The 20,793-nt window shown below is 36.1% G+C and overlaps 1 protein-coding gene across 1 annotated transcript in view; it reads left to right on the forward strand.

The window, feature by feature from the left end:
• BABAM2 (BRISC and BRCA1 A complex member 2) overlaps nucleotides 1-20,793 on the forward strand; it is a 149,515-nt gene that overhangs the window by 117,068 nt on the left and 11,654 nt on the right. The window contains 1 exon segment of the mRNA XM_032217020.1: nucleotides 4,122-4,275. Within this exon segment, the coding sequence (XP_032072911.1) occupies nucleotides 4,122-4,275 (154 nt within the window).

A 20,793-nucleotide genomic window follows, 5' to 3' on the forward strand; every position in this document is an offset into this window, starting at 1 on the left:
CCTTAAGTTGGTCAGATACTTAAAAATCAAGAAAACGGAGATTCTTCAGTAAAAAAAATGAAAATAACACCACAGATATTAACTCACCTTTACTGAAGTTTTATTATTCTACTTCACTATTTTATATGAGTTATATGTAGTTATTCATCTGCCTTTTAAGAAATATACAGTGTATTAGAAAAATATTTTTTTAAAAAACAAGAAAACACGTAAAAGAAATTATGAACTTTAATTACAAAGGGCAAAAAACAAAGTAAGTCCTAACCTCAAAACTATAACTAGTTTTAGGAGGTTGTGTTGACCCCAGAGAGCAGAACAGATCTTTTAGATTTGCTTTTTAGACTTTCAAAGAATGCTACAAAAGCAAATTGCTAAATGATAAATCACTTAGATAATGGCATCATTATGTCATTCATTGGCCAAGAATGAAACAGTAGGTATTTTAATCTAAATTTTTAATTGTCATTTCTGTCCCCTAGCCGAGTTGGATAATAATGTCCATCATGGTGTTATGGTGGATGCTAACACAAGGGTAATTCCAAGTGTCAGCCACCTCTCGTAACTTCTGCAGAGGTACAACCTATCATCTAACAGTGTCAGATGGAATTATTTCTTATTGTTTTATATTATACTAAAGGATTTAAAAACATATGTTTACCGCCTTACTGATAGATCTCTGGCCCATATAGCTCCAACAATTGATCCTAATGATTAAAGATCTTTTCTGCTATATATACACATTATATACATTCATCTAACTCAGGGCTGTCAAACTTGTGGCCTGAGGGCCGAATGCGTCATGCACTGGCCATGCCCTCTCCCAGTTTAGTGAAAGGGGAAAAAGTCCCGATATGTTATGTGATGCCACTGTGATGATGCAAGTTTGACACCCGTGATCTAACTGAACTTTAACAATGTCTGCTCATTTCAAGGAAAAGCAACTTTGGATCAAGACATTGTAAAATGATGAAACTGAAAATGGGATTTATTTTAAATTATTTTAATAAATATTTACAGATATGCAAAAATGTATTGATGTATGTATGTATTGATTAGAGCATTCTTAGACTTTTATTTTATTTGTATGCATGGTGCTATATTTCAAAATGACCAATAAGTATTAAAGAGTTCACATTTTAAACTTTTCTATGCTGATTTGTAAAGTTTTTTATTTCCTTTCCTTCTTGAAATTATGATCTTTTTTCTTTTGAAGCTGGACCTTAATCTGCCATCAGGAAATCCATTTCAGGACACTACTCTAATTCCCAAATAGCTTACTATTGCACTTTTTTTTTTTTTTTTTTGCTTTTCCTTCTTAAAACAATTTCAGCCATGTAATTTTGTGTTTAACCAGATGGAGTTTGTGCTTAACCAAATGCATTTACACTTCATATGTTTAATTAGAATTTTAAATTTTACATCAGCTAATTCCATCCATATTAGAATTTGATTCTTAAGTTCCCAAATATAAATTAGTAGTAGAATTTATTTATCAAGTCTCAAAAAAAAAGGATACATTTTCCATGGTTTTATGTGCATATAGACCAACAAAATATTTGTTATATATATACATGATTATTGAATAAATTTATCAAGTCACATTATCTTTTAGTGTAACCACCTATGAATATGTTTTTGAGTTAAAATTACATTTCTGAGCTATATGGAAATAACTTTGTTGCATAGCATGCTGTAATCCTGAACTTGAAAGAAAAATATAGTCATATTTATGGAAAGTAAATGCTGGCATAGATAAAAGATAAAGATAAAATGCAAAATGTCTATCGGAACCTGGCAGAACCTACAAAGATTTGTGACAACTATCTTTGCCAATAAATTTCTTAATATTGGAATTCTTGAGTTCCCATTATAAATTGTGGGTCTGAATTTTTAATATTATTTATCTCCTTTTTTGCCTTCTCCCTCTCCCCTACCTGCTGCCAAGCAGGTTGATCTCATGTATAGTGTCATTATCTGTTGTTTTATCTATCCACAACTGATAATGTAAGACTTTGATCTATAAATGTTTTTTCCTAACTATTGATTTGGCTCTTTTTGGTAGAAAATGGTAGAGAGGATTTTTTTTTTTTACAACTGCTTTTTATGGGTTAGGACTAGATCACGGGTGTCAAACTCGCTGTGTCACATTGCCATCACATGATGTATCGCAACATTTTTCCCATTGCAGAGCTGGGTTGGGCATGACCTGTCCATGACTCATCCAGCTTGGTCAGGCTAACAGTTTGACGATTGTATGCCTCTGTATGCCTATATTTACTGCTGTTGATCCTCCTCCTCCACCATCACCACCACCATGGATATCATTGACTTGTGGGCTTCCATGTGATTGTAAGCTGTAGATCTTTTCACTTGGTCATGGTTGAACTTGCCAGTTGTGGAGTTCCATATTCCTCACAACAGCTGGCTGTCTTCTTCCAAGTGGTTGTTTGGCTGATCAAATTGATCATGCCACATATACTGGGGTCTCTGTACAGCTCTGGATGGGTGAGCCATTCACTTGTGCCACCGGACATCAGTACTGTATACTACTCTCAGCCAGTTCTTAATTTTGCTGCCAAACGCTAGCTGCTCATTGAACATTTGTGCTAATTGAGCATTATGCAATCAGTCTATGGATAGCAGTAGTGTCCAGTCACGTAATCAAGAAGCCTCTTCTCCAAAATTGTAAAAGAACTTAGAGTAGACAAGTTAGTATGACAGGCTAGCTGTGAGTAAAGTGAATCCTTCTGTTATCAATCAACTGTTGCAGGAAAGTAACATGGAACCTCTTAATTGGACAGACCCAGAGACATCTTATGCCACACAGACAACCACAACAGAAGAAAGAGAGAAAAAGTGCTTGTGGAAGGAAGACGAGAGTCATACGTTCTGGAACCTAATCTCCAATTTCTATAGATCCAAGATTTTGTTTTTAAGATTTCATTATTTGCAGTGTTATATTAGAACAGATGTCTCATGGGCCACACAAATGTAAAAAAAAACACTACCTAAGGCTTTATAAAAAAAAATTTTTCACTGAATAGAAGACGATTATAGGTTGTCATCATATTAACATATTCAGACTGGGTATTACAACAGTGAATTCAGAAATTAATTATAAAGAAAATAAAAAATTAGGTTGATATGTTGTTTTCAGTTCACATCAAATATTTCTTGGGAAAATTCATTCAAATCTGAACAAAATAATTTGTCTCCCTTATTTCAAAAAAGCCTTATCTATAATAACCGAATACAGTAATGATAATTATGTAAACCTAAGGTTGGTTTAATGTTATGCACCAGCATTCTAAATTAACTCAGAATGTTTTATTAACATAACTTTGATCATCTGTTCCAGGAACACCAACAAAAAGTAATAATAATAAAAAATTACCTGCCATATACAATAAAGTGATGAAGATAACCTTGTAGCCCTGTAAAGAAACTGAATATGCAAGGAGAATGAGTAAGAACTGTAGCTGAATAGCCCATTGTTGTTGAAGTATAGAGGTATAATGACTGGGAAGGGCTGGATTTATTTATCTCTCAGAAAGTAGCTCTGTAGTCTGGAGAAATTATCTAGAATATGCTAAGGCATTTGAGAAGTATTTTAGAAATATGAACAATGTGAAGGGACATTATACCATGCTTGGTGGACATGTACAAAAGCTAAAAATACAATACTTCAGGCCCATCTGATATAAAAAACCCAAGCAGTTCCTATCTTTAAGATGGTAGGCTCATCTCTATCACCAGCTATGGTTTTTTTTTACATAATGCAGACAGCAAATCATATTGTCTAGTTACCTTTTAATCTGTGGTTTATTTTGTTGTAGTATGCTTAGCGTGTTTCAAAAACATTTAAAATTTAAACAGATCTCTATTAAAATGATACCTTCACATTGATCTGTCCATTTCATTTTTGTGCTACAAATCTGGCAAAAATATGATTGAATATTTTTACAAAAATTGAAAGGCCTGTAAATTGAGCATCCTTTAAGCATCTATTAAATTTTAAAATATTTTAACATACAAGTTTTCATGCATATTGTTAATATAAGATGATAGAAATCAAGAAAGAAAACAAATCGCTAATGTATTTTTTTCTTTTTTCTTTGTAGTTGACTTGCCACTGTACTTTCCTCGAGATCAGCCAACATTGACATTTCAGTCTGTCTATCATTTTACGAATAGTGGAGAACTATATTCTCAAGCCCAGAAAAACTATCCCTATAGTCCACGATGGGATGGCAATGAAATGGCCAAAAGAGCAAAGTAAGATATATTTGGATGGGATAGTTGTGCTATATGCATTTTTGAACAAGCTTAGTGCTTGTCATATTTGTTTACTTAAACATGATTTGAAGTTCATGCTATTCTGTCTATACATGCCTGCTTTTTTTCACTTCCTATTGCCTTAAGTCCAGATTTCTTCCCATAATCACAAAAGTTCTTGCACATTGAATCAAAATCCCTATGTGACTATTCTTGTTGAACAGATTATAGAAGATCTCCAAGCTCTTTGCCAAATTGCCATGTTTCCAAAATTGAAATTGCCTTAATACAATAAGGAGTGTTTTCATAAATAGTGAAGCTCTGTATCTAAATGTAATCTGTTCAACAAGAATTGTGTAGGGGTTTTGAATAGAGAAAAACAATCATATAAGACAATTGAAATGGCATGTAAATTTATAATACAGGTTATCCTCAACTTAATGACTGGCATTTTGGAAGTCAGAAAAGTGCTTTATGATCTTGAAAAAGTCACCATCTCTTTCTCACGGTCATCTGATCATGATCTTGGTGTTTGACAGCTTCTTCGCACTTAAGCTGTTTGCCATATGCCCTGCAATCATGTGATTACCATTTGCAGTCTTCTTTGATGGCTTCCCCAAAAAGTCAATGAGGAAGCTAGCAGGAAAGCTGCTTTTTCCTTTCCTTTGTGCACAGGGGAAATTCTTTGTCAAGCTAGAGGAATGAAGGTCAGATCTTCAAGATCCAAGCTTCATTTCTGCAGCCCACAGGAGGAGTTCTCTCCCACATGTGGAGGGCAGGGGAAATCCCACAGCAGGTTGCAGAAACAAACTTTGGATCTTCAGGGTTGCAGTCGTAAAGTGAAGTGGTCACGTGGACATCTCACTTAATGACAGCTTTGCACAATGACTGAGATTCTGCTCCTAATTATAGTTGTAAGTCAAGGACTGCCTATAACAGATTATTACTAGGAACTGGTCACAAGGAATATTCAGAATATTCATTATGGAAATTACAAGTTGATGCACTAAGGCACTATTGCAGCTGGGTCATACAATCATTTTGGGAATTGGATTGATAAGAATGTATTCCTTAAATGCTTACATATGCATTCAAAGAATACATACATATACTGTAGGCCAAACAGAAATTTTAATTAGTATGGTACTTTGTCTGCAGCAAAACTTTCTATAGACTCTTCACTTCATAAGTATATTTGAGCAGAAAAGTTTATATATTCAAATTTATGAAATCTACTTCCAGTGGAATATTATAGACCTTCCAGCATTTAAGAGAAATACTTTTTTCCTTGTTTCAAAAAAATAACATTCTAACAATTAACTGATTTGATGTAGAGGTATCAAGGTATCTATAAAATCCTGATTTGCCAACAAAACGCTCTTCATTTGTCAAGCATGAACTTCTGAAAAACTTGCAGTTTTCAGCAATCATTCCACTGGCTTAGATGAGCAAATAATGGTTTATTCTATTCTTTTGTGCCCAAACCTAAGGTACAGTTATGCAACTATACTTATTAACCTTTTTATACCATCATTTATCAAGTCTATTGTTACTAATGTTATTGCTAAGCAACTGTTTGCTTCACTTAACATCAAGGGTCCAAGTGGTTGTTAAATGACTTCAAAAATCAATGAAAATGAAAATAAAATAAAATAAGGCAGTAAATCAAGGGCATAAATATCAGAGGATGAAAAATGTGTAAAGGTGCCTTACCTATATTCATCAAACTGCAAAAGTGTTGAAAGACCAATAAATTAGAGATTGCTGAGTAACATCAATAAATCAATATAGCACCTAAGTCTTATAAATGGCTAACTTGAAATGAGTTAGGAGAAAAAGAGAAAGCAGTCAGGAAAACCTATGATGTACCTTTAGACATGAATGCAAGTGACTCGTGAAAGTAAGTATTGTGGTTTTAGAGTAATATTTTATTTATTTAATATTTATTAAATTTCTATGCCACCTATCTCCCTTATAAGGTGAATCTGGGCGGCTACATGGTGACTCTGGGTGGTAATAAATTAGTAGTTAAACCACTGAAATATAGGAAAGTTTTATCCCTGATAGTAATAGCAGAGATATAATGAGAGCTGGAAGCTTTAATTGATTAGTTACTACACAACATTGGATTGATAATAAAATGATAATAAAAATAGGATATCATTAATAATTTCCCAAGAATCTGTATATAATCCATTTCCTGGACAAATGGGCATTGCTCACAATCACTCATGCCTTGATCATCTCCTAAATGGATTATAATACATAATTGCAATATGCTCTAACTGGGGCTGCCCTTAATTCTCTCACGTTGCACCTCAGTTCTGTGAGCTGCACTGGCTGCCAATATGCTTCTGGATACAATTCAAGATGCCAATGGAAGAGAATAAAGGTAGCTCAGGATGGAACTGTGGAATCCTTGGTACTCTCTGAGTTTGTTGTTTGCTTGCAGAAAGCTCCATGGATTCTACAGTTCAAGGTGTGGTTGTCTCCTATGAAAGGATTTTGTCATTGAGCTGGGTTACTTTCAAGACTGCCTCTCTCTAGTTGGTTCTGTCCATCCCATTTGGCTTGGCAGGGAAGACATGCTGAGGGTCCCATTGGTTATGTAATGCCATCTTTCCATACCCAGAAAATGTGTTCTTTTGGTCCAGTGCCTACTCTTTGGAATACTATTCCTTCCAAAATGAGGATGACCCCAATCCTGCCAAGTTTTCACATGTGTTTCCATGTGAGGGGTTTAGACTATTAGATGGAGCCAATGAAGTTGTTAACCTATGTCAGATTGGTTTACTTGAGTTCCTGTTACATATATTTAAATTTTATGCTGTTTGGATTTGTATTTTGTGTTTAAATGTCATTGTCTTGGTTGGGTGTGTTTTTCTTATTTTGCCTTTCTAAGATATTTGTATGGGTTTACTCAAAGTAGCAAAAAAATGGCTATACATCAATATTTCTTCTTTATTCTTCTTCCACAAAAACTTTGGGAGTCATAGATAAGACAAATGGTAAGAATTAACTGAAGGGCCTTACAAGTTTTTAAAAATATTTTGTATAACTATTTCAGTATAATTTGGTCTCTATGTTGAATGTAGCAATGTTTTTGGTCATTCTTTTTCCAGTTTTATTAAATTTCAGTTAGGTTCTACATATATATCTTTCAATACAGTCCTATCCAGAAGTTGAAATGTAATGAATAAAGCACTTTTTGGGGACATAGATATCCTCAGACAGCATTTTTTCTGTTTCAAGATAATTAGCACTAGTAAAATGAGTTTCATGTTTATGAAAAGCCCATTGAGTCTTATATGTCAAATTTTCACAACAGCAAAAAATAGCTGTGTGAAAACCAGGACAAAGTGGGGTATTTTTTTAAAGAAATACATTGGTGGTGGTGCTGTCTGCTAAGAATGGGTAAAGAGGAACAAATGAGAAAAATTTGGAGGGAAAAGATCTTCCTTCCATCCCACTTCCTTATTTCCCATGTGATGAATGAAAGAGAACAAACAAGCATGGTAAACAAGCTGAGAGAAAGATTTTATCAGTCAGATTTAGAAAGAGGCACCTCTCCATTTCTTTTTTGTCTGCCAAAGGCATCTAGTAAGTGCAGGAGAAGGTCAAAAATCCCCTCCGTTCCTTTCTCTTCCTACGTAATGAAGAAACCCTGTAAAATAGACCAGAGTAACAAACGGACTCAGTATAGACATTTAGCTAATTTTATTAGAACAGCTATAGTCACAGAATCTCGTAAATGTCAATGTATTTTCCTTCCTCACTTTTTTAACTTCATGTGAATTAACTAGGGACAAGGGAGGAGACTGTCTGAGGCCGTTTTGTAACATACTTTCAAAGACCAGTCTAATTTATCTGATTCTCGCCTTGGTAGTGGTTCTTCTCTCTATCCTTCAAAGCCATTCTCTATACTCACCAGAAAACAGCTTGCTCGGTGTTTTCCCTCTCTCGCTCTCTTGGCATTAGTGATAGTCAAATATGAGAAAAGGAATGTTATCTTCATGCCCAGATGTTGACACCTCTCGTTGGCCTTTATGAGAACAAATGGACTAAATGCTGGATTGATTTGTCCTTGAATAGAGTCTATCATGCCTCCTCCTAGCTGTTAGGGCAAATTTAATTCATAAAAAGTAAATTTAGGATTACATCCCAATAAAATTGGTGGAAAGCCAACATAAAGGAAATTGCTGGTTTTGTTAGCTCTCTCTTCCTCCTTCTCAACCTCTTCTTCGCTTCCACCTGAAGTACTGAAGCTGAATTATATGTGGGAAAAGCTGTGCTTTCTCTTTTATTAAGCTTTGAAGAGCCTTGGTTTAAAAGAATTATTTCTGATCTCAGATTTGAGTAAATTAACTCTGTTAGTTTTTGTGCAGTGCCAGTTAGTGCTTTTATTTTATTTCTGAAATTTGAATTGCTATCTTTTGATAGAAATTTGATATTCAAGACTCTGGCTGATGTAACACAGAAGCAAATAAAAGCAAACAAGTGAACTAGGGTGTCATATTCTTACTACATCTTTTAATTATCGTTGGTAGTGTCTATTTTGCATTTTATGATGTTAATAAATAGGAACAAAGAAAATATGTAGACTCAAATAAATTCAAGGATGAATCATGTAGCAGAACTCAACCTGGGAAGATAACATAGGGAAGGAGAAGGGTAATAGACATTTGGGATGGATTCATATAGAAATTCACTTTAATATCCCACGCTAAAGAAGACATCTATGGTAGGTCCAGGGCTAATCCCATTTTATCACTATAAAAGCTGATTTTGAAAAAAAAAAAACATGGGACAGGGGAATGTGCAGTGAAAACTGAGAACAATTATAGATGCAAACAATTCACAATGATATGTAGTAACCATAAATCATGGTTAATTACGGAGACACTGTTTTCCTATGTATGGTATAGATATAAAACACATACAGGATTTTTGTTTCCATGTAGGAAATCTTATGCTTTTGTTTTCTTATGTAGGCAATTGAGTCTAAATAAACAGAGACTTTTTATCCGTAGTTTTAGGTCATAAGTAATGTTTTCCAGTTTGTGCATGAAAAATTGGATGCTATGTGTGTCTCTTTGAAGACATGTTCTATGTAGTTCCTTCAGTTCTCAAGAAGCTTCAGATGGAGCAGGAGAAACATGAATCCAGACATACAGGATTTGTATCAATCATACTTCAGATTTTAATCCTGCTGTTTGTAGGCACCCCTCATGTCTTTTAGTAGGTTATTTGGATATGCATGCATGTATTCATTCATTTGGTAATCAAAAGAGGAAATAGCTATCCTTCAACTTTTTACTGTTTGTGATTAGAAATAATAGGATATGTTGTGCAAGCATAAAGATACAAATGTCTTTGATTTCAGGCCATAGTTCATTGCTGCCCATATGCCTTCCACTCTCAGCTTGCTGGAGTTCACTTTATTTGGTCCCATTGTTCAGATGTTTCATCCTTTTGATCACGCTTAGTTTTTCTTACATTTAGTATCAACTCCAACATTGCATGTGTATGGTATACTAAAGTTCCCCCTGCATTTACTTGGCTAAGTATATTAAACATACAACATAGCCGCTATTTTCTTCCTGTTACACTAGAGCTTGCTATTTTCTCTGGAGTTTGTCTGCCTGTGTATCTGTGGCATCTATTGTATCTGATACCATCGAGTTAGCACTTGATTACATAGAACATAGAATTATAGGACTGGAAGGGACTTTTAGTCCAACCCCCAACCCCCCCTGCTCAAGACAGGAGACCTTCTACAATCCCAGTCAAATGGTAGTCTAGTCTATTTTTGAAAACCTCCAGTAATGGAGCATCCACAATTCCAGGAGACAAGCTATTCCATTGATTGATTGTTCTCACTGTCAGAAAATTTCTCCTTACTTCTAGATTGGATCTCTCTATAATAAGCTTCTACTCATTGCCTCTTGTCCAGCCCTCTGGTGTTCTGGAAGGTTTGATAGGTTCTCTTACATTACACATTGAAGAGTTCCAGCAGCTTAATTCCAAGTCAATTTCAGAGACTCTCAGAGGGAGTGCTGGATTCCTTTATGCCCAGAAAGTGAAAGTGGAAGGGAAATAACATAAAAGAATAGAGAGATTAGAGTGGCAAACCCCAAAAGTAGAAAGTCCAGGGAAACACAAAAATAGTTGGTAGGACTTTTGATGGACTGTGATTTGGGGGATTTTATGGATTTTGGTGGTGAATTTTTGAAAATGGGTAGCTTTAGAACAGGAGTATCAAACTCGATTTCATTGAGGGCCCCCTCGGGGTTGAGTTTCACCTGTGGGCATGGCCAGCTCAATGTCACTTGCGTCAGGGGCCCCTGTGATGGCCTGAGTATTCTACCAGTGAAAACGGGTTCCCAAGCTCCATTTTTAGCTGTGACAGCCTCCTGCAACTCTCTGACAGCAAAAACAGAGCTTAGGAGGTCCGCACGTGGCAAAGGCACTGTGGGCTGGTCCATCACTGTTTCCCGGGTAGCCTCGCGGGCCATATCTAAGCACCATTGAGTTTTACACCCCTGCCTTAGAAGAAAGATGGTGATACAAAGTTGACTGGAGGTGGAAGCTTTTGTGGCTTTAAAAAGAAAGAAAGAACTAGACAAGGCAGAACCACAAAGAAAATGGAAGCCTGCTGAATCTGTTCATTAAATACCATTTACAGTAACTGATGAGTTAAAATTCCAACATCTAAAACTTCCACTTATTGTATTGTTCAGCTGCTTAGCATCTAATTATCATCATTGCTCCAGAGGGTCCATTAATTCAATAATGTTATAAAGACAAATAGAAAACCAATAAAAATTAACACTGATAATGGCTTGTAAAAGTGCAAATTTTACTGCAGTGTAATCAGTGCATGTTCATGACAGCGGATAGCAATACAATGGAGTCTGGCTAGTTGAATAATTTTTTTAATGTATAGCTTGAAGAGTGTTGTCTTGCATAGCTAAGTGTAGGTCTTAAGGCATAATATGTTGATTTTGACAGGTGCCTGCCAGGGATCGTCAGTGCTGTCATGCATAATATAGATTCCAACCAAATTAGGAAGGCTTAGGAAACTTACTTCTGGCCACTTCTCATTAAATTTTTGACTGTGGCAAGGAAAAAATAATGATTAAATCTTGATGAGAGATATTTATATGTGAAGTGTTTGACAGAATATAGAGATTTTTTTAATAACAAATGTATAGTATCTGTACACATGTTAGCATTGTTTTTTCCAAGTGAAATCTAAATAGAATTTTCCTTATTAAATAATGAGTAGATTTATAATCATATTAATAGTTTTTATTAAAGTATATAATTTTTTATCACTATTTTTTTCAAGTAGTGTTTTTTTCTTCTTCTGGTGCTAGGAAATAGATGATCTTTAACTATATTTTAGTGTAAGTACTATATTCTTTACAAAGACATTTCTGTCCAATCAAATAGGGACCTTTTCTTTCAGAGGCATGTCCCTGATGCCCAATTGCTAACAAATGTTGATAGATGTAATTGTAGGAAAATAATATACTTAAGAATCTTTGTTGACAAATGTGGTTCCTTATGTAAGTCTTAATTTATTCTGGTAGGTCATAGTATGCCACAGTACTTTGAAACTATTTCACTGAGTACCAGTCTAAACATTTGAATAATGACCTAAGGATTTGGGGTGGCGTGGTGGCTTAATGGTTAAGACACTGGACTTGTTGGCTAGAAAGCCAACAGTCCAGGTTCAAGACCCAAGCACCTTGCGATGGGGTGAGCTCTTGTCCTCACCCCAATTCCTTTCAACCTAGCAGTTCAAAAGCATGCAAATGTGAGTAGATAAATAGGTACCACGTTGTTGGGAAAGTAAGTGCTCCGTCATGTCAAGGTGGCCACATGACCATGGAAATATCTTCAAACAGCGCTGACTCAATGGCCTTGAAAGATGAGCACTGCCCCCTATATTTGGCAATGACTAGCGGATTAAAATCCACAATACAGTAACTCCCTTACTTTTGCTAAGGATTTGATTGATTTCCATATTCATAAAGTACTGAACCTCCCAGTATCAATTTAATAGCATTTGCAAAGATGAAGCAATATAGAAAATAAAAATAAACACTCAACTATAACTTAATAAGAATAGAAAGCATAAATAATGACTTAGAGCCGTGATGACGAACCTATGGCACGTGTGCCACAGGTGGCATGCAGAGCCTTCTCTGCAGGCATGCGAACCGTCACCCAGATCAACTCCACCGCGCATGCACACACACCTCCCGCTGGCCAGCTAATTTTTGGATCTCTGCCGTGCATCTCTCCCCCGTTGTGCCCCATTTTTGGTTTCAGGAGGCTTCAGAGAGGCTTGCTAGGTCCAAAACGGGGCACAGTTGGGGTGCGGTGCCCCCCCCCCCCGTGGCCTGTTTTTTTGGTCCCAGAAGGCTTCGGGTAGGCCTGCTAGGCCCAAAATAGTACACGGGGTTGCACACATGCAAGGGGATGGAGGAATGCGGGTATGTCATGCGTGCATGCCCAGGGGGGCATGCACACATTGCATTATGGGTGTGGGCACACACACAGGCTGTCACATGCACACACACGATTTCAGCACGCGAGGACAAAAAGATTAGCCATCACTGACTTAGAGTAATAAAACCCCAGGTTTAAAGCCTTGCAAGTACAGAAGAATCCATAAATGATTTTCTATTAGCATGAGATACATTAATATGATGAACATCTTATAGAACTTTATATCTTTTGAATATATCTAGAAAACTAACCTCATACCAATGTTTGCAAAATATAATTTCCTTTTAATGCATGTGTAGAAGAATTTGTGAATTGCGTATGCTGTAGGATATGCTGATGGTTTTCTTATCTGATTGAATATGAGTTATGACTTATTTAATGTTATTGTTGTATTGTTATAATTAATAGTATCATTCCTCATTGTGTGTTCAGATGACTCATCAGTTCAAATGATGTCTATTTTGAAAAAAGCTTTAGGTATTTTACAAACCCAAATACTGTATGTATATGAATGGTTGTTGTTTCAAAGATATTTCCTTACCAGATCCCTTGATGCCTTCAACAGTGGCAGAGGTTTTAATGTAACTGAAAAGTTATTTAAAATTCAGGGAGATATTCAGAACTGTAACTGCCTTGAAAGTAGCTGATGTATTTTGGAAGCTACAGCTGGTGCAGAATGCAGCAGCACATGCAGTTCTGGGGTTCCTAGAGTGATCTACATAACATCACTGTTGCATGAGCTACACTGGTTACCAGTTTGCTTCCAGGTCCAATTCAAGGTGTTAGGAGCTATCTTACCCCAATGGGACTAGCCTGTCCAACTCATGCCAGTGGAAAAGGTCTGTTATGGATCCCATTGGCTAAGGAATTAAGCAGGTAGGAGGTCAAGGAGAAGAGCTTTTCCATGTTGGCCCTGTCCCTGTGGAACATTTTATCACCAGAGGTGACAACTGCTCTTACCCTTTTTTGCCTTCTGAAAAGGTATTTAAACTTGATTTTGCTGGTTGGCTTGGGGTTGACAGGGTAAGAAGACCTCAGCCCATGCCATCCATCTCTCAATCCCAGTTTTTTTGTACAGTTTTAAATATTTAATTTGCATAATTTAATATTTTAATCATTTTTATTTGTCTTTTAAAATATGTAAGCTACCAAGAGTCGCTTAATATGGGAGATAAGTGATATAAAAAGATGGTGATGATTGAAGAATTGGTCAAATCAGCTAAACTTGGAGTTAAACCTTATCTAGCAAATAAGCTGTATTTTTCATGTGAGGAAATCTTATAAGAAATTAAATGCCCATCTATGTATAAAAATAGATCTGCTTAATGTTGGAAGTGCAATCAATCAACAGGTTCATTTTATCATATGTAGCGAACATGCCCAAAAGTTTTAAAAAATTGGACGAAAATACATACTTGGTTGGAAAAAATGATAAAGCAGCATATTGATTTGAAACCAGAAATACTTCTGTTGGGCATTCTACTGGAAAAATATGATAAAAGGACTATGTATCTGGTATTACATATATTAACTGCAGCTTGGATTGTATTTGCGCAACATTGGAAAACTGATGAAAGTGTAATTAAAAAAATACTAGACTGTGCAGAAATGGATAAACTAATGTTTATTATCAAAGATAAAGAAGAAACTGAGTATTTCTTGACGTGGGATGTATTTTACAAATGGCTAGATAATAGAAATAGAAGTTAGAAAAGAGATATAAAAAAGAGGGAATGATAATGTGGAGGGAATTTGATGATGAAGTTATTATGTGTTATTGTAATTGTATGGATATGTAGTTATATTATTAATAGTATTGTGATGAATATTATAACAAGTATGTAGATTTTGATTGTTTAAAACCCTGATACCACACTGTTCAGTGGAAATGGAAAGTAATCTTAATAAAGTAAGAACAGGTTTGTTCAGGGATGTTTTTTATATATGGACTCCTTACAATTAGCAGCCAGATCCATAGCTTTGGGAATAGCAGCATGATGGGGTCTGCAGCTGTAGCAATGTGGACCACCAATCAAGAGCTAACCTCCCCAGCTAAAGCAATTTTAGATTTTTTTAAAAAACTGTTTGTGGAATCTCCTGTCCGTCCTTATAGGAAATAAGGCTAAAAAGACATCTATGCATGGCAGCCCTGGGGAATTAGCGAAAGAGATACAAGGCAAGTCTTTTTCATTTCAATGCAAAGACCACATGTCAAATACTTTTCAAGCAAGAAGCAGATAAGAAACACATGCTAGAGTTCTGTAAATACCACCAGACAAGGAAGAGAAGGCAAATTCCAAAGAAAATTGTTTTTGTACTGATGTAACTATCCTTCCAGATAAGTAGAAGGCTGCTGAAATTCTGGAACCCTTGGAAGCACACATGTAGGGACAGACAAATGCTAATTATTAAAGATATACTTTGGAATTCACCCACCCACCCCCGTCCCCCCAAAAATCAAAAGGCAGGTTTGTGCAATCACCCATGTTCAAAACAATGAGAAGTAACTCAGGATGAAGGAAGCAATAAATCTCTTGATGGACATTGACCCAGTGGAAGACATACTTTGATGAATATTTCTCTGATGTATCTTCCCTTCTGTTCATAACGCAAAAAAAAAAACCCTTGGAAAGACATTCAGAATTGTGTACTGCAGACAATTAGACTTCAGACAATATATGATGGATTCAGTTGAAGGCATTATGCTAGATAATTTTTTGGCCTTGATGGACTTGGCAAAACATACTTTTATATTCACATCAAGCCATACCATCAGTTCATTGGTTTCTGTACAAGAGCCATTGTTATTCTACTTTGCATACTGAAAGGATTGATTCTAGTTCAGAATGTTCCCCTTTAGACTTGTCTCTCCACACCAAAGTGACACAGAACCTGCTAAAAGACTTCTGGACACAAAGTATAACATCTGTGCCTAACTAGACATTTAATTTTCTAATTAATTAACTCCCTTTCTATGTGAACAACCTTAGTATCCCCAGGTGAACTTCAAGAAGAATTTGCTGGTATCCTTGAAATGTTTCTGCATCTAGGAGTCATCAACAGCATAGAAGAGAGGAACCTTTTTTGCTCTACGAGTACATACTGAAGGTTCAGGGAGCAATAAGAGTATCCAGAAAACCAATTCTTATAACATTAGAAAAATTACAATGGGTTATAGTTTTGATCTTAGACATAACCATTCTGGATCTTTTTTTTGTAGTTTCTCCCATTCCAGACCAAAATTTTCAGATTCTACTTCTATGTTACAGTGCTAAGCAAAGTAGCTATGGAGAATGCTTCTCAGTAATGCTTCCCATTACTACAGACATCAGCCTGATGGAGTATGGAGCCCTCTTACAGTTCAGTGCAAAGACCCTGTGCAGAGATAACAATGATTGTCAACCAACTCCATTTAGAGTCAGTACAGCTGGCCCAGAAGGCATTGTCACTTCTAATGAGCGGACAACACATATTGGTGAAACTGACAAATATTACAACCAAGACCAATATAAACATCCAAGAGACGTACAGAAAGATACACAAAACTAATGACTTGAGTGGAAAAAAACACGGTCGTCTTATCAGCAAAGGGATCAAGGAACTCTCAACAGACTGGCTGGGACATTGGCTCTTGTATCTGTGCTGAAACAGAAACCATATCAACTTTTTAAACAGTTTAAGGTTTAGAATCTAAGTGAAAAACACAGGAATTGACACATAAGATTTTTTTCCTTTTGAACATAGGACTTTTACAGATAAAGTGACCTTTTTTTAAAAAAATCTGAGTTTATATACTAACTTCAAACTTTCATTTAATGCTTCTTTTTTTAAATATATTTGAAATGTTGTATGTGACCTTGGAATGTTCATGAACTTTGTGTATTAGGTTAATGTTAAACACAAGTTTCTATTGTGGATCACAAGGATGCTTGGGTGTATAATAACATTTTACAATAATCCTGTTATGAAATGTGACGCAGTTTATCAAACCACATTTAAAACAATTGCTGTTTGAAGTTTTATATTCACTGTTTATCTGACTAACCATTGTGGAAAAAGACAGCACTTTAAACCATTCTGCATCTAGAGAAAACAGCAAGCATTTCAGTTTGTTCCATTAGAAGAGGGGAAATGTATGCCTTCTGATTTATTTATTATTTAGAGTTTCAAAGTCACCAATTGTCACCAAAGAATGTATGAAGAGATTCAGTATCAGTGATTGGGCAAATGTTAAATCATATTCTTATTTGTCTATAAAATAGAATTCCTCCAAATTGCTGCTGAATTAGTCCCAAATCTGGTAGAGCTGTGGATCATTTCCTATTTGGCCGACTTGCTTGTCTCCTTTTGTTTCTAGGATCTAGAACGTTGGAGCAAGTCAAGCCAATCACAACACTAAGCCTTAATTTAGCCCAGACATTGCCTATGATGATTAAAGGAACTGCATATGAAGTGTTTCTTAAACATTTTAGACATTCTAACACCAACCTGTTGGAGCATAAGCTAACTCTGCAGGCCTCCTTATCCAACAACATATTAGGATATTATGCAGAGGTTGGACCAGAAGAGGACAGAAAAGAGGAAGAAGAACACAGACATGGCTTGTTTGCCCATTCTATCAGAGTCAGAATCAAATCATTTCTGGGTATTAGCTATTGTTGCATTTGTGACAGTATATGATGTATACCTTTCATTATACATTTGAATGAAAGAGGTTCAATTTATGTTTTGTACCAACACACCAACAACCTGTGCGAAGTGTGGTTTCAAAAGGTCTCTATTAGCTCTTGCGTTTAAACTTTCTTCCCATGGTGCAGCATAAAATGATATTTCACTGATTTGTTCATCCTGAGGGTTTTTTTTAAGGTTCTGAATGTGCCACTTGTTTTTTGCATATGTTTATTCCTGTTTTCCAAGAGTTCATAGGAGCTCTAAGGATTTTGTTTCTGCACCCTGGAGATGGAAGGATCAGTGAAAGCTGCCTGCTACAAGGAGTGACAGGAGTCATCTCCACTTTCCATGCAGCCACGCAGAATGCTGTCTCTGCTGTACCTTAAAGCAGCTCTTGAGAATCAGTTTCTAATGTTTTATTAATCTTTCTGCCTAATCACTTTAATTCTGTATTTTACTTGATTGTTTAGGTTTCATTATTCATATGTAACTGAATATCTTGAACTCAACTCCGTCTTTTCTCTTTATCTATCTAACCATCCCAGGCCCTTGAGTGTGTCCTGATGTCAGAGCTCTGGGAGGCTTGTGGCCCTGTCTTTTGAGCGCACTGAATTATCTATTCTTTGTGCCTTCAAGGTAATTACTGGGAGGTTACACAAAAAACAAGCCAGCCAGACTATGTGTGGTCAGGGAAGGGCTGGTCCTCTCTTTGCAAATGCCCAGAACAGACTGCTGTGGGTGGCAAGCATTTTCAAAACAAGTTTTTCTTTGTTTCCTGACAAGTTGCAGCAAGATCAGGGAACTATAAAGCTTTTGGGAATTACCAGACTGAGCTTCGGAAAGTGTATAGTCAGCAGGATTTACAAGAATTTGGGTGCTCTTTGCGGCCCCGCTGTTGACATCCTTTATAATATGACATTATTATGAATTGGCAACATAATAATTACAGTCTGAAATAAAATAGGTCAAAGGACACAAGTCTTATGATTTCTGCCCCGAATTTAATGCTTCTTCTCACCTAACTATATGAGGACATGAGATGGTTGACATTTCTCCCTGGTCTGAAGGGTTTCCATTAGGAGGATTATGGTCTGAACTAAAAGCATTTGCTGTTGAAAGCGTCTTGCATACATAATTGGCAAATGCCATTCAGGATAGGTAACGTGAAAAGCACCAAAATAATTGAGAAGGACTGATACAGCATTTGTATTAATTATATTAAGGCATATTAACCCACAAATCTTAATTTTAATGCTGAAATTGAAGAATAGAAAAATGCTATGATTGTTTTATTGAATTTGAATCTTTAACCTTGCACCTTTACGTATCTTCTACCTAAACAGTACTGACCTACCGGTTGGCTATGTATCCAAGATAAACCCTGGCTGTGTTTCAAATACTGCATTTGGATATTTTTTTTCCTAGAATGGGCATAGAAGCGTTTCCCATTTCTTCAAGTGGAAGAGCAGATAACTAAATTTGGCATAAGTGGATATGTTTTACTATGTGGAATTATACTCTTGCTCATTGTTGCTAAATTAAGCATGTTCCATTCATACAGCTTTCCAACAATCTCCTTATGAACAGATCCAAAATAATCCTGCTCCTTGGTCCCTTGGATCATTTTCCCTCCTCATTTATGCATCATTCTTTGAACCTTTTATTATGACATATATACTGTCATCCAATCTCCTCATCTCAATAGCTGTTTTACCTTGCAGACCCCTCCATGGAAACTCTCTGCTTCTTCCTCTTTCCTGGCAACAAAAAATTAGTCTTTTCCTTACTACAGTTGTTGGGTCTCTTTAGCTTGAAATGAACAGGTTAAGGGTTAAGTATATAAATTCATACATAGCATTGATTAAAATGGAAAGGGTAAGAAACAGTTATCGACTGAATTAAACACAGGAGTTGGGGGATCAACACAAGAAAATTCTTTTTTCCTCCTGGACATAATTAAACTCTGAAAGTTGCTGCCAGGCAGCTGTAATAGTGCAGCCTACGTAGAAATGGCAACTAATACTGATGTCTGTTTCCTACTTCCTGACTCATAGACACAGCAGTATGCATTGAATACAGGTAGTCCTCAACATACACCCACAATTGAGCCCTAGAATTTATGTTGCTAAGTGAGAATTGAGCCCAGAATTATGTTGCTAAGTGAAAATTTGTTAAATGAGTTTTGCCCCATTTTACGACTTTTCTTGTTTCATTTGTTAAGTAAATCACTGCAGTTGTCAAATTAGTAACAGGGGTTGTTAAGTGAATCTGGCTTCCCCATTGAGTTTGCCCGGTCAGAAGATTGCAAAAGATGGTCACATGACCCCAGGACACTGCAACCGTCATAAATATGAACCAGTTGTCAAGCAACTGAACATAGATCAGGTGACCATGAGGATACTGTAATAGTCATAAATGTGAAAAATGGTCATAGGTCACTTTTTTCAATGCCGTCTTTGAATGGTCACTAAACAAATGATGTAAGTTGAGGAGTGCCTGTAATTGTGGTTGGGATCCACATCATCATTTTTTGATGCAGATTTGCGAGATTCCCAAATGAGCCTATAGCCTGATCTGGCAGGGTTCTCCTTAATTTCCATAGAGAACTATCATCTTCCATATTTCCCATTCTAAAATCTTCAGTCTAAGGATCCTTGGTGCTCTCTGAGCTTGATTGTTTTCTTGCAGGCATTTCATTACCTAAACTAAGTAACATCATCAGTGCTATTGTACAGAAAAAAACCAAGCTCAGATAGCACCAAGGACCCCTTATTTCAACCCTGAGTTACAAATATTCTCCATAACCTACCAATGCTTCTGCTAAAAAGATAACTTTGGAATGGGCTTTTAGGGACTTGGATGCTATAAACTAATTACAGTAATAAACATACTAGAAACATTTTATATGTTTTTTGAAAACCCATCAATATGGGCGGATCCAAATTAGTCCAGATTAATTCAAATCAGTTGAACCTGCCCTCAAGTATCACTTTGTAAAACAGTCAGTGTTCTTATGGAAGGAAATGGAAAGTTATATAATGCTGATGATTCTACAGTCTGTTGTCAGTTGCTGTTGAAAATTGGGTTTAAGACATATTGTCCTGGTGATGAATTGTCTACTCTTAATATTGGGTTTCACTTCTCATTAAAACTCCCTCAACTGTTTTTACACCATCAATTAGAGGGGTTTTTTTTAATTCTAGTTTTTAAATCTAACATGAATAGCTTAAACATGTAAATAAATCTTCAGTTTTCTCTGCCAGATAACATATTTGTATGCTTTTGAGCAAGAAAAAAGATATTTCAGTGATAGTTCTTGAGCTTAAA

This window comes from Thamnophis elegans, chromosome 4 (assembly GCF_009769535.1).
Source record: "Thamnophis elegans isolate rThaEle1 chromosome 4, rThaEle1.pri, whole genome shotgun sequence".
NCBI lineage: Eukaryota > Metazoa > Chordata > Lepidosauria > Squamata > Colubridae > Thamnophis > Thamnophis elegans.